The sequence below is a fragment of the Rhea pennata genome, chromosome 10 (assembly GCF_028389875.1).
Source record: "Rhea pennata isolate bPtePen1 chromosome 10, bPtePen1.pri, whole genome shotgun sequence".
NCBI lineage: Eukaryota > Metazoa > Chordata > Aves > Rheiformes > Rheidae > Rhea > Rhea pennata.
The window spans coordinates 4,184,656-4,199,702 of record NC_084672.1 but is presented as its reverse complement, the minus strand read 5'-3'; the positions used below and the strand labels follow the sequence as shown (position 1 = coordinate 4,199,702).

Genomic DNA, 15,047 nt, shown 5'->3' with positions numbered 1-15,047 from the left:
AGACCAATAAGCCAATAAAAGTCTATCAGCCTCAGATAAATTTTGCACCAGGCTGTCAATCTCTTTTTTGCCCCAGAACTTAAATACACACTTAGCCTGTGCAGCCTAGCCATCTTCCATTCGCAGTTTAGCCATAGTAGTGGTGGCCAGGTGTGACTGTGTGCGCACACCCTTAGCCCAACATATATGAAGAAATTCAACAACTCTGCTTGCAGTAGAGAGTTCCAGTTCCTCAGGTTATCCACAGACCGTGAATGTAACAGATTGAAAGAAGGGGAAGACAAAAGAAAAATAGTCTCCAGAAAACAGAATCCCCATATTATATGGGGGCAGGTTTAGCTCAGTTGGTTAGAGCATGGTGCTGCGAATGCCAAGGTCATGGGTTCAATCCCTGTACGGGGCTATGCTGAGGGTTGGACTAGATGATCTCCAGAGGTCCCTTCCAACCTTACCATTCTATGAGTCTATGATCAGCTTCCCATTCCAATGGGGGCAGTATGGCTTAGAAATCAAATCCACATCTGTCACCCTTTTTCTTCAAATGAAAGCTTTAACAGTGTCACTGGGCTACAGCCAAAGACTATTTGGGATATGCCAGCAGCACCTTGTATAGCCACAACAACCCACAGAATTTCAGTCCAGAATGCTTAATTCTGATAAGGCATGCCAGCATGACACTGGAAACTGAATCCAGAGCATCCAGAGAACTTCCACCTGTAACTGCCACTTGCAAGGTTAAAATCCAAGTCATTGCCATTTCCCAGGGAGCTGGTTCACCTCCTGACTCGTTATACTAGAGAAACTCCACTGAAACAATATACCTCATATTCTAAAACTGTTAGACTAATAGGAAAACACTAGAAATTACTTAAGAGGATGTTTGGTCCAGAATAACTTTGTACACAAAAGACATCTGCATTTCAGCCACTACTGCATCCACAGCTAGGGTAACAGGATGCCATACAAAAACTGGGTACTCTACTAGCCAACTCACACAGGCTCCATGCTGCCACAGCTGTTGCTCTTTCAATATACAATCTAGCTAGATTGAAAATAGCTTGAAAATATCTGTATGAGTAGCTGTCACATTTTGGACTCGCTTCAAACCTGGGTTCACAGATCTCCAGTGAAAGCCAAAGATCTTGAAGGTCTCCTTATAACCCCCTCTATGGGCTCGTTCCCAGGGAAAAGGGGAAAAGTTTAAAAATTACTGCTCACAGAAACAAAAAGCCCTATAATATGAAATCTAGAATTTATGTTTGATGAGCCAAACACCAGAAAGAAAAAAAAGCAAATCAAGTTCCTTGTTAAAAATATAACCTCATTCAAACTACATTTAGCAGTTTCAAATTCACATAAGCCCATACAAAAACAATAAATTATTTTAAAAAAATGCAAAATCTGCCCAGTTGACTGCATACTCTATGCAGGGTATCTATGGATACCCTGGCATACTCTATTATGGATGGTGTACTCTGCTAGACAGAAGCTAGACAGAAGTAAAACTGATGACACGAGAAACTGAAAAGTAAAGTAGATTGTATTACAACAGAAACTGTGCATCTCTACTCCTCCAGAGATCTTTTCATCCCGTCATATGAGCTAGATCCCTGGTGACCCTGCTGAGCAAGGAGGTTGGACTAGATGATCTCCAGAGATCCCTTCCAACCTTACTGACTCTATGATTCTATGATCTAAGCTCTACAAATGATACTTTAGATACTTTCATTTCATTTAATCAGAAGTGATGCTTTCTTAATTCAGTCATGCAAGGACCATCCACCTATCCATGAAGGATTCTTCTCTGCACAGCAGCACAACTCCAGTGGAAAGGTGAGAAGAAAGAGAATCCCTCACAACGGACCTCAGTTCAGACATCCAAGCCTTTGCTAAAAACATGGTGAACGCCTTTCAAAGTGACAGTCACGTGGCTTTGCTAAAGCAAATGTTTACTCTGACTCAGCATTACATTTCTCTTCCCACAAATTCATATTTTTATAGCAATGTCCTAGTTATTTTTGTATTTGTGATGTGGCTGCTTCTGCCTGAAGCAGCAGCAGGATTCATTATTACTTGCCATTTCTCACTACCTCCAGCTGCTCAAATGCTTGAATTGCAAAATACAGACATGTCTGGCAGAAAACAGTTAAAGCTGTAATTGCACACTCACAGTTGTTCTCTTGTGCCACCTTTAACTCACCTGTTACAATTTTGCAGTGCTCATCAGGAACTTGTGACTTCATGGGATGGCCTGATTTTGTGGATCGTCTGCGCCTGATGAAGTGTTCTTTTCCACTAAATGAAGTCTCTGACATATTTACTGGTTGTATTAGCATGTGCTCTGATCCTATCTGGATATAGCCAATCTGTCCACAAGAGAAAAAAGGAAAAAAAAAAGGGAAAAAAAAAATCAGACAATTTGGTATCCTTACCTTTCTATCATTCCAAACTGAACTCAGACCATTTTATTGCAACATTCTTTACAGCGTGAGGAAAGAAGGTGATTATGACCATGTTCAATTTGCATAATACACACCAAAGAACTTCATCTGCTTCCCATATTTATTTTTCCTATCACAGCACTGTATAAGAAACACTCCTCTTCCTACAGAGAAGGCCTCTTCTCAACATCCATCTCTTTTCCTTCCCTTTCTTCCTCTCTCCTGAGCTAGAGTGCCAGTCTAGCCAGAAGCGTAAGCGTCTGTCTATGAGATTCTCAACTCACACAAAGACAAACAAACCCTATTAAGATGAATGCTTTCAAAATCATTTTTTTAAATTCCCAGCTAGAACTGCATTGTTACCAAATGACACTTATCAGCACTGAAGAGCAGGGATACACATTGCCACTCTTGTGGACAATATTAAGAGAAATGAAGCGATGCTCTAAGTATGACTTGCAGAGCCAGCCACGCTTTTTTGGCATGGCTACCAAATACATCTTCTTTGACTGCAACAAAGACCACATAGTAAGCAGCAGACTCCCTGCAAGTCAAGGGTTAGATTTCACTGGTCAAATAATTATTGTATTGTTACATTGTAACTAATTATGAGCTTTTTGTACAATCCCTAGAAGGAGTAACACAAGCAAAATAAAGAAACTGTCTAAATATCAGTAGCCTCCACAGGCTACAGGTCAGAGTGCTAAAACCCTGCCTCTCCTGCACCAAGTCCAGACCTTACACCAGGGCTGGCAAGAACATCTTTGGAAGGCAGCTTCTGCCCCAGGAGAACCCTCTTCTGTTTGCATCCCAGAAGTTTTAAGGTTCTCTTATGCCTTTTCCATTCCTTTTCTGGCATGAAAGTAAAAGAACGAAAGCAAAGAAAACACCCTAAAATTTAACAAAGTTTCCAGGTTTAGTAATCAATACTGAGGTTGTAGCACATTGGGAAAAAAAAAGAATACACACAATGAGATTTTTTTGACTTATTTTTCATTGTACTAATCCAATAATTATTTTAATTGCAATTAAAGGTCTTTGAAATATGGCTCTTTGCCATACAGTCCCTTGAAAGAATTCCCTAGGTATGATCTAGCTTCCCCTGTTGGCAACAGAAAGCTTCATTTGGCCTGCCAGAGAGAGTCAGATCACACCTTTGGTACACCTGAGAGGTAAGCAGGCTTACAAAGGGGTCCTGGTAGGTTGTATGCCTATAAGACCCACCCTATACATGGAAAGAGAGACAAGACCACCCCCACCCCAACTGTGTTCTGTGCCAGCCAGGCAGGCATCCAAATAAGTGCTCTGCACGTACATGCAAATACTATATATTCAACAGCTGACTGTACTAATATGATTTATAATATACATTACATACATACTGTAAATTGTACATTTCCACACCTCCCTGCCAAATTCAGTCCTCACGTACACCCAGGAAATCCCTTTGGCCTAGTATTTCCAACAAGAGGAATTTCTGCTAACAGAAATGAGAGCACTCATCTTTTGAAAGCCTTAAAAGCCGAACAACATTCGGGGGAACCAGGATGTCTCAGATACGGTCACTCCTTTTGAAAGCATTTATGCTTGAAACTTCCATGTCTCAATCTGCCATGCATGCAATGCAGGGTGATGACAATTACTCCCCTGCCTCAGAACGGGACAAAAAAAAAAGACCTCTTTTGAAGACTTTCAAAAGAGACTTTGCCCTTGCAGCAATACTGATTAAGCATAAAATACCTTGGCAGCCCTTCTCTGAGGTGTCATTTATGAACAAAAACTGGCATTATTTCTTGGTCCTACAGAATGCATAGTGGTTTCACAAGACCCACTCTGCCCTGGGGTTTCCAAAGAGGCTGCTGCTTCACTTTAATTGCAAGTTGGGCTTTGTCAGAATTGTTTTGGTGACAGGAAGAAAAAAAAAGACAACAACAAAAACTCTAATGACTTACTCTTCAGGCCTCCTTCACAATGCTCTCCACCACTTCCCCTCCTTGTTCCAGTCTTCCAGCTGGGAGGTAGCCCCAGCCCCCTTTTTTTAATATAGGTTTTAATTATTTAGGAGAAGGGTTATAAATCTGGTGCCATGGTACTAAAAGCCACACCAGAGCTCCTGAAGCGTTGCCAACCATTTTTGCTTGTGCCAAAAATATGTAAGAAGAAGTCAGTTTCATCACCACCCAACATTATCCCAACTTTCTGGCATCAAGTGTGAAAATAATTTAAACCATTGGAAAGGCCTTATGTTTCACATTTGCTTTGGAATTGTGAAACCTATGGAGGGAAAGAGCCATGCGTCTTCACCCTGGAATAGGTTAAGAAGCAATCTAAAGTTTAATCTGACAAGCCAACTAGAGTTTGGAAGAGGAAAGATCTGCAGGATTGGGCCTGTAAAGTATTCCTAGGAAGTTACAATTTTCCACAGACTTGCCAATTGAGTTCTGAATCCCATTGGTCCAGCAGAGATCTTTTTGACTTACTAACTTGAATGCTAACTGATTCTGTTCATTATTTGGCTTTTTCTGCAAGAAATACATTTCTCATATTGCCTCTCTCAAATCCTCCAACTACCACATATTATACTGCGTTAATCTCTGCATGAGATAGCAGACATCAGCAGTCAAAAAAAACAGTCTAAGCTTTTCTTCTCTAAACTAGCTCACATTCAGCTGGTTTCTGAAGACAGTAAAACAGAAGACGACATAACTGCCAGAGCTGTTTTCCCCATGTCTCTGGAAATCATTCCAATTAAATAAAACACTCTGGATCTACCAATTTAAGTTTGCCTGGGGAGATAAGTATCAAAAGCTGGGCTCCTCCATCCGATCCTTCTTTCACTACAAGAGCTCACAGGAATAAGACATGCCACAGCACTGGATACCAGCACTGCTCTAAGTCCTGCAAAGCAAGCAGGCTGCCACCCAGCCATCCCACCACACCTGACACACAGGAGTTACCCAGAGCACAAAAATTCAGGGGGCTTAGAAATTCACTGTCATCTGTATTAATCTAACTTGGATTTTGTTATTAGTATGACAGGACATTAGAACTGATAGAATCACTCCATTTAGCTAACAAAGACTGAAATTATTTCAGTCTCAAAGACAGGCAACCAAACCAACGAGTCACTGAAAATAAACAATAATCACACTTCCCACTGTAAGCACAGCAGTGAGCATCTTTTATATTCTCCTTAAAAGTCAGCTTGACATTGTTCACGAGCAAAAAAGGCCCTGTTCTCCAAACCACCAAGATATTCTCATATACATTCACCATATTTTTAGTTACCGAGTTTTACATATGCATTGGTCACTCATGCAAGCAAACATCTGCTCACTCCATAACCTACTCTCACACCACCAGTAGCTCACTCTCTATGCATTCTCTTCCTTGACACTGAAGCTTTCTCCAAGCCACACGATGGAAGGGAAAGTAGGAAGGCCCTCACACTGTATCACTGAAATTACAGCGGTAACAACAGAACTGCTAGCGCTGGCATGTGACAACATTTTTTTTCCAAATCCTCCTGCTTCGCTGGCTTCACTATCCTGTCTCTGTGCCCTGGTAGTACTGGTGGAGCTGTAACGGCTCAAGGGCTAGCTCAAAATAGGAATCCAAACTCTTGAGTGTTCCCTGCACGTGGTTCAGGACTTTCCCACATGTTAATACTCTCCAGCAGTTACGTTGTTTTTCCAGCCCTTTTTATTTTCACAACATCTTTGAACAAGATCTGTAAAAAATGCTGAATCTTTAACAGATTTTTCTCTACTCCTAAGCATTCATTAGTTACATACGTATGAACATGCAGAAGAGAGAACAGTCTTAAGCTTCTGACAAATTCCATCTCCTCAATTTCTGAACTGTTATACTGTGAATCTTAATTTAACCATTTCTTCAATGTTAACACAAAGTTAATATTTAAAAAAAAGAACAAAAACCAACACAAAAATACAATTTTCAAATAAGTTTCATGTGGCTTTCAGTCTCGTCTTTCTTAGCCCCCATGTTTCAGCTTTAAGTTAATTATTTACAAATGTAACTTAAGCAAATTTAAAACAAGAGCTTTAAATTAGATCTTGCTCTTGATCGTTTCAGATTTACACTCAATTATAAGAGCAGAGCATACTCAAGAATATCTGACTGCACCACTGTCCCAGCCTGCCCCTGCCTCCTACCCTGCAAAACAGGCACACCACAATGTGCTGTCCCCTTTGCCCACTGCAGAAGGGGAAAGAAAATTCCAGCGCAAAGGAAACTCTGCAACACCATGGCAATTTAAGAGGTTTAACTTTGCAGCTCCTGGACCAGATATAAATGAATGTCAAAACAGCGATGAGATAACATGGCAGAGCTGAAGGTCTCCTCAGGGAAAATCAAAGCATCCTATAATCCCAGCATGCCAGCACTGCTCTGCTCTTCATAGACACTCTGACACACACCTGAAGTACAACATTGCCTTGTTGCACACACACAGCACTTCCTACCACCAGGTAGGGATTCAGATCACCTAGCTTCAGACATCTACTGTAAACTGGGCATCCAATCTTCCTCTGCAGTCAATGAGGAAAGGCAGACACCTCCAAAAGCACAATTCACCAATCTAAAGTATTTAAGACAAATGGGATGAACTGTCAAGATAGGGAAGTGGTCTTTGGAAAAGTCTATCTTTTTCTTTCTCTCCTCCCTTTGTTAACACTCAGGCTTAAAACCAGTAGGCAGTGATTTCTTCTTTAACCTTCCTCCTCTTTGTCACGAGGACAGAGATCAGAGTTTCACTGGCAATCTTTTGCGTTATTGCTCATTCCCTGGAGCCTACAGTCCAACACACTGAGCTCTCTTTGCCCCGACTGGCCTTTCATATTGGAGCCCAAACAATACTGAGGCATCTAATCCTGCGCAGGCACTTACAACCATCCTGGAAAATACTTTTTTCACATTTAATCTTGTTTAGTAACTAAATGCACAGCCACATTCTGAACTGCATCAGCAAGAGGATAGACAGCAGACCAAGGGATGAGATTATCCTCCCCTTGCTTGTCTCATTAGGCCACCGCTGGCATACTGCAGCCAGTTTTGGTCTCCCCTTCCATTCACTGAGAAACTCCTGAGTGTCCAGTGGTAGCCTACCAGTATGGTTAGCATGCTGGAGAATTTGACATACACAGAAAGGTTGAAGGAATTGAGTTTGTTCAGCCTAGGGAAGAGAAGTCTCGAGGGGAATCTAACCACAGTCCTACAATGCCCAAGAGAGTTATTGTGAAGAGAACATCTCCATCTTCTCTAAGATAAACAGTGACAAGACAAGAAGCAGCAGGCACAGGTTGCTTCAGGGGAAATTCTGTCTGGATATTAAAAAAAGTAAAAATAAAACAAATCCTTGTTTTTTTGGTTTGACAATTTGAACTTGACAATTAAACATCAGAATAGCTAACGCAGTGAAGTGGTGGGATCTTTCTCAGAAATATTCAAAACTCATCTAGATAGGGCCCTGGATAACCTAATCTAAGCCATTGCTTCAGAAGAATTTTGGACTAAATGATCTCCAGTGTTCTCTTCCAACACAGATTCTTCTATGAGTCTGTGATCTATCTAAAGGACAGTCAATGCAAAGAACCTCCACATTTAACCAGAAAAGCACAGCAACTCAATTCTTCTTTCCCTTTTGTAAATGGAGCTTGGAAGAAAAGCCCTTCTCTTCTCTCTGTTGATTACATGAGACACTGAGAAACATTTAAGGCTTCTCAACTTTTAAGACACACTTGTTACAGCATAGCATTCCATCCTGTAAGGATAACATTACCGTTCTCATTCTAAGAGCTTTTATAACGCATTATCATCTGCTTTCACTGATCTAGCCTGCACAAGGAAGTCTCTTTCACACTGCATTTTCAGCTCCTTTGAAAGGAGTGAGTCAGATGAATGAGCATGACTGGGAAGGAACCATGACATCTATTCTGATCTCAACCCAGAAGACCAATCAACTTTAACTAGAGACAGACCAAAAGATACAGTCTTGAACCCCAAATCAGAGATTCTAGATTTCAAAAAAAAAGGAAAGAAAAAGAAGCTACTAAGAATTGAACCTCTAACTCCAAATACATCCTTGTGACATTTGGTTTCAGATAAGATTCCTAAACAGACTTGTGAGATTTCAGGTTCACTGCTAAGTCAAAACCTAACACTCATTTTAACTTGGAGCTTTGGCCCTCTACAAATTAACTACTTTAAAAGCTCAGGTACAAGAAATAAGAAAATCCTATGCAAATTGTAATGTGTTGATACACTAGTCAATGACAGACTGCATAGCAGTCCAGCACTTCAAAGCGACTCCAGTGGAAAATGTTAAAAAATATTAATAGATCAGATGAAGTCTTTAAGAAACCCACATGCTGGGAACAGCTTGAGGCAGCATTCTGTAACATACAACCAGGGAATAAGTCTTCCCAAAGAAATATGGGCATACCACCCTGCATATCTCGATTACCTTGGATCCAGAAGACTGATGAGCCTTCTAGGTCTCAGAGCAAGCACAGCTGCAATCAAAGTACAAATATCAGGTGCTGAAAGGACCTCCTATACTGTGGTCTACAGGTTTCAGTTGGAAGAGCACTACAAAAGATAACACTACTCTCGTAATTTTTGCTAGAGAGGATAAAGGCAGCATACAAAAAAAGTAGATAAAAATACAACTGTAGCATTATGCCTGAAAGCGATGCGTGAGTAACAGATACATCAACTGAAGTGGAATTTCCATGTGGAGACAAACATACCTCATCTAGGATCTGATGTCAGACTAAGACTATCAACAGCAGGTGCCCTAGTCCACAACATAATTCCACATGAGGTAACACACACTCCAGCCTTACAAAGCCTGAACTTCCTACAAGAGAGGTGATTTCCTACACTACGTACCATCTTCTCACACTGACCAAGTGAGTCCTAAAACTCTACTCCTGCTTGTGTCTTTCCAACACCAGGGAAGGATAACTGGTATGGTCATGATCCAAGTGTCTACACAACAGCATTCTCTAGATGGGATACAGTCCTGTCAAGCTGAAAGCTCTAGCACTTTTCAAGAGCATAATGCCTCTTGCCTGTGCTGCAATCCCCCATGTGTCAAGTGGGATGGGAGAGCTGAAAGGTCCTTATAAGTGTGCAGACAGGCCATTATGCAAATGCATTATGGTCTGATGTAGCTAGAACAGCATGGACACCCTTCTCAATGCCATCACAAGCTGCAGCAGGAAACTACAAAGGACCACATGCCGATTAAAATAAGCATCTGCAAGTAGAGTTTAAAAAACAAAAATAACCTCTGGATGCCACACTGGAAACCTGCTAATGCTATCAGAAAGTAATTCACAGTCTGGCTGTAGATCAGTTTTCACACCACTGTGTCCATTTACCATGACCACTTAATATTACCTCTTGCATGATTTACAGCACAGCTGAGGTATATGATTACAACAGTCTAAGTCAGTTGTAGATCAGGATACAGTATTACTATCTTCTGAGCAACCAGCTTTTCTGAACAAGGTGTCTTCAGCAACCAGCTCCAATCCTATGAGCACTCTGGCACTAGAGTTTTCAGGAAATCTCCCACATCGTGCTAGCACTGCTCCGCAGACAAATGCCAGGATAAACCAGCTGCAAGGTCTTCTTGCTCACCATGCAAGCTTCATCTGTATCCCTGCCTGTGAATCTGTGCTGCTAATGAAGGCAAAGTCTTAGTTTTCTGCTGCAAACAAAGCTTAAGGAAGCATTCTGAAAATTTAAAACCCGCTGTAGTAATGTTTCAGTATTTGAAATCACAAGAGTAAGAGACAAATGATTTGGGCTCTAGAATCATGCAACTTTAGTTCCATTCACAGCAGAATCAGGACTTCCTATGTGATCTTAGGCAAACTATCCATTCCTCTGATCCCTGGAAGCATCTTCCCACTCAATAGCATAGCTTTCACTGTAAGTATGTGGTTTTAGTACAATCACTGCAAAAGGCAAAGTAAATCCTGTGAAAACAGACTAAAAATCAGATGTGTTTCACATTATATGACAGGAATAGACTTAAGAAGCCGAAAGGTTCCTTTAACCATAGTAATGAACCCATTTCAAAAGTTAGAGGTTCATCTTAAACTGAGATTCACCCCAAAGAAATTTCAGTTTTCTGCTCCCTTAACATACTCACAAGTATCACACATCTGCTTTGAGCCCTTTTCCCATTCCTGATGGTTATCTGCATGAAGAGTAAATGAATGGATTCCTCTAATAGAAAAGAAGTGTCCTGACATGTGGGAACACATCTTTCTCAACACATCTGCCCATACCACTCTCAGTGCTCCCAAGACCAAATTCACAGGCAAAGCTGAGCCGAGCTCTACCAACTTTGCTACTTACACACATGCCAGTATTAACTTTCATCTGAAGAGGTGGCACAACCAGCCAGATTTCACACCAATCCCTTTCTGAATCTGAGCGCATCTAGCTCAATAATGTCAATCTGGTCACTGTTTAGGCTTCATATAATACAAACATATTTTGAAAATATGAACCACAATATCGCAGAACAAACAAAAAACAAACTAGTCTAGGCTGAACAAACAAAAACTAACTAGTCTTGTTTCTTTTCCAACTCTTCTACTGGGAATATCGCCAATCTGTCTCACTCCTCCTCCTCCATTCCCCGATCTCAGGCAATTAGTACTGTGCCTACAGCTACATTCCTCTTTTTAAAAGGTTCCTTCTCTGCTTGTTTGCACTTTTTAGCTCTGCTAAAATAGAAGCTTTAAAAGGCCAGTGCTTCATGAGTGGGATTATCAAAACATGCTTAGTGACAAAAGTTCAGAACTGTTAGTAATTTAAAGCTTCAACTAGAGATATCAGTTTTAAACTCTGAATTCCCTTGGTGGTACATAGCTCGATTTACAGCGCCACTCAAATATTCAGTATCTTGGATGCACATGTTTTCTTAAACCTGAGGCACAGCGCCCTCATATGGCTCTGAAGCAAAGGCTCAAGCCCTGACTATAAAAATACATGAAGAACTGTATCTTCAGAGAAACTTAAGATGAAATCTCCATCAACAGCTCTGTACTGAGAAATTAAGCAGACTCCCATGACTATTTACTGAGAATCTATGCTTAATGCCTCAATGACTTTCAGAAGTGGTTTCAAGTTATCAAGTGTAATTACAAACTAACCACCGTCTTAAGTATCTAAATCTTCACCATGTCACCACAGAGGCTGCCCCACGCAAGAACACCTCTTCATATCAGCGTGCCAGAAGACCCCAGGCCCAGGCCCGGACCATGGATCCAGACCCCTCAGAGATCTCTGGCAGCCCCATCCCGCTCCCTGAAGTATTCGGCCACCTTATCCAAGGGGGAGCCTCAGACCAAGCGCCTCATCCCGTTCGTGCAGACGGCACCAAGCTCTGCCACCGCGCTGTGGAGCCGCCTGAAAACGCTAAGTCCTCGGGCAGAGGAGTCCTGTCACCCGCCTCGGGAAAGGCGTCTCTGAGCTGGTCGGCCGCCGGTTCCTGCGGCAGAGCCGCGCTGCGGGGCGTCCTACCACCGCAGCTCCCGGGAAGGCGCCCGCAGACGCCTCCAGCTGAGGAGAACCAGCGCCCTGCTGGAGGACACCCCGAGGAGAACCAGCGTCCTGCTGGAGGACACCCCGAGGAGAACCAGCGCCCTGCTGCAGCACACGCGGCCCGAGGCTGCACCGCCGAGGACACTCGCTCCGGAGGGAGCGCAACCAGGTCACCGCCGCCGGGGGGGGGGGGGGGGTGACCCGGGAAAGGGCCAAATTGGGGGGACGGGACAGAGCGTTCCCCAGCCACGCGTGGGCGGCGTTTGCCAAGGGACGCGGGCGCAGAGCGCCAGCCCTGGCCGAAGCCGGGGTTGGGGGAACCGCAAGGCCCCGGGCGGCCGGCGGAGGGGCCCGGCGGGGGCGGGCGGCCCCTCAGGCGGGGGCGCGCGCGAGCCCAACGGCCGCTCGCCGCCTCGCGCGGGGAGAGCGGCGCGCGCGCGGCGCGGCGCGGCGCGGCGCGGCGGGGGGAGGGGGGGTCAGTACCAGCCCGGCGCAGGTGCTGAGGGAGGCGAAGGAGTCGCTGCGGTTCAGCACGTGTCCCGTGTAGAAGCAGAGCCGCTCCTCGGCGGGCCGCCGCGGCCCCGGCGCCCGCCGCGCCTCGCCGCGCCGCTGCTCCACCACGAAGCCCCGGGCGAGGAAGCGCAGGTCGCGCCGGAGGTGCACGTAGAGCTCGGTGCCGGCGGCGGGCAGGCGGAGCAGCACCGCCTCGGCCGCCCGCGGCAGCGCCCGCCGCCGCCGCGCGCCGCCGCGCTCCCCTCGCGCCGCGGGCGGCAGCAGGTGGATCTTCTCCAGCGCCACTCGCTCCGGGATCACCACTTCCAGCTCCGCGCCGCCAGCTGCAGGCGAGAAGGAGACGGGCTCAGGCGCTCGCCCCGCCGCACCCCGGCCCGCTCCCTTCCCTCCCCGCAGCCCCGCGCCCGCGCCCGGCTCGCGGGCTCGGCCGCTCACGCGCTGGAAACCGAACAGGCTGCAGAGGCCACGGAGCCAGCGGAGGAAAGGGGATTTATTTCCCCTGCTATATATATATATATATGTATATATATTTATGCATGTGTGTGTGTGTGTATATAGATATATATATACACACATCAATATACATACACACACACACATATATTAGAGACAAAAACGTGCAGGGAAGAGAGGAATAGAGCAAATGCTAAAGTTACTTGTATCATTAAAAAAAAATACATAGCTCAGACACAAGCATCGCATTTCACCAACCCCAATAAAAATCTGCAGGGAGAAGGGGAAAAGCAGAGCAAGCCGAAGCTGCAGCCAAGGACAGTCAGCAGCTTTCCACATGAAACGTTACAGCAGCAGCAGCGAGAGGACAGGGGAAAAAAAAAATTACAAAAGCCTGGAGCAACTCGCCCGGCAGACTGGGACCGCCGCCACGCAGGGGATCCGGTGCATGCCCCGCGGTCTGCGACTGCACGCGGCGCGCCGGGGGCCGCGGCGGCGGAAGGGGCGCGGGGGGGGGGGGAAGCGCTACCTGTGCCGGCGTCCAGTCCCCACAGCAGCAGGAAAGGGAAGACGAGAGGCAGGAGGCAACCGTCAAACATTTTATGGCAGCGGTCGGGCCCCGGCGAGCGGTGCGTGCAGCGCGGCGGCGGCGGCGCCCGGCCCGGAGTGAGCCCTCCCCGCCCTCGGAAAAAGTAGACGGCGCCGCCGACAAGCCCGACGCGGTGCGCGCCCGGCCCCGCCCCCTTCCCGCGCTCATTGGCGCAGGGGCCCGCCAAGCACCGCCTTCCGCTCGCCCATTGGCTGCGGCGCTCAGCGCTGGGGTAAATAGCTGGGTGGTGCGGGGAGGGGAGGGTACACGTGGTTTGGGCGCCGCGCGGCGGGGCGCCCGGCAGGGGGCGCCCTCTCCTGCCCCAGTCCGGTCGGATCCGGCTCGCTCCGGCTCGCTCGGGTTTCGCGGGGCGCGGAGAGCGGCGCAGGCTCCGCGCACGCGGCGGGGCGGCGCCTGGCGTTGGCGAGTCGCTCCCTCACGCCTCCCTGACCAAGGCAAGCTGGAAAAGTTTTTTGTTTTTTGTTTTTTCCCCCTGCTTTAGAGCAGTATCAGCAACCACTCACACTGCAGAGCAACGCGCTGATACGGAAATAATAATACTGCTACCATCTTGTGCACCCGCATTCCCTGGAAGTCCCTGATGTCGGGCGCCAAAAGCCGCTCGCGGCTGCTGAAAGCTGAAGGGTCACCTCTGTCAGCGCGCAGTTGATGCGAACCGCCGCCGCAGCCAGGCATGGCCTGCTGTCTCCTGCCACCCTCGTAGGCTTCCCGCCATTTCTATAGCCAGCTCCCCAGGGGTGCGACCGGTTTGGTGCCTGTGGAGCAGTCTGAAATGTTCAGGTGGCTAGTTATGCATAAAAGATCTGACAGAAACAGAGGGCTCCTCTGTCATGCTTTCTGCATATCCTCTTCTTCGTTACTAAAAGCATCCCCTCTGCATGTCTCAGATCGCCAGAAAAAAAGTATTGTGAGGCTGGGAATATACGAGGGCACAAAGGTTTGGGACAAGGATCTTACGTATTCCTGTGAACACTCATCCCAAGAAAGAAAGCAAGAAACAAGTGCGTAATGTTCAAGTGATATAGCCGAAGACTGATTTTTACACTGCAGCCCCAAAGGGCTCCTTTGCCTCAGGGTTTTAGAGAGGTCCTGTGTGTCCTCAGCTGCCCAGGGCTGGGGAAGTCAGCCTGCTCCTGGAGCCATGAAAAGCCAGAGGACAATTTCCAGCAGTAGAAAGATTTTCACAGCATTTGATAGACTTTGGTCAGGTCCTGGGCTCCTGATATGGCTGAGGCTTAGAAAGCAGTGAAGACCCAATGTGTTAGCAGCTTTAACTGCTGCTGAGCTCCAGAGAAGTGTCCCAGAGCTTAAACTTCTGCAAAAATCTGCAACTTTGTTGCTGAAATCTTAGAAGAATTCAAAGGAAGACCCATAAAAGAGTGTGAATGACTCTGGCAGATTTCTGTGCAGCACTTGCACAAAAATTGTCCAAAGTTGTACTG

At 46.0% G+C, this 15,047-nt stretch overlaps 1 protein-coding gene across 1 annotated transcript in view; it reads right to left on the bottom strand.

The window, feature by feature from the left end:
* ADAMTS17 (ADAM metallopeptidase with thrombospondin type 1 motif 17) overlaps positions 1 to 13,662 on the bottom strand; it is a 197,284-nt gene extending 183,622 nt beyond the window's left edge. The window contains exons 1-3 of the mRNA XM_062583699.1: positions 13,525 to 13,662; positions 12,513 to 12,865; positions 2,201 to 2,366 (exon numbers count right to left, since the gene is read on the bottom strand). Of these exons, the coding sequence (XP_062439683.1) occupies positions 2,201 to 2,366; positions 12,513 to 12,865; positions 13,525 to 13,594 (589 nt within the window). The 5' untranslated portion in view covers positions 13,595 to 13,662. The remainder of the gene's footprint in view (positions 1 to 2,200; positions 2,367 to 12,512; positions 12,866 to 13,524) is intronic.
* Between the last annotated feature and the right edge of the window lie 1,385 nt (positions 13,663 to 15,047).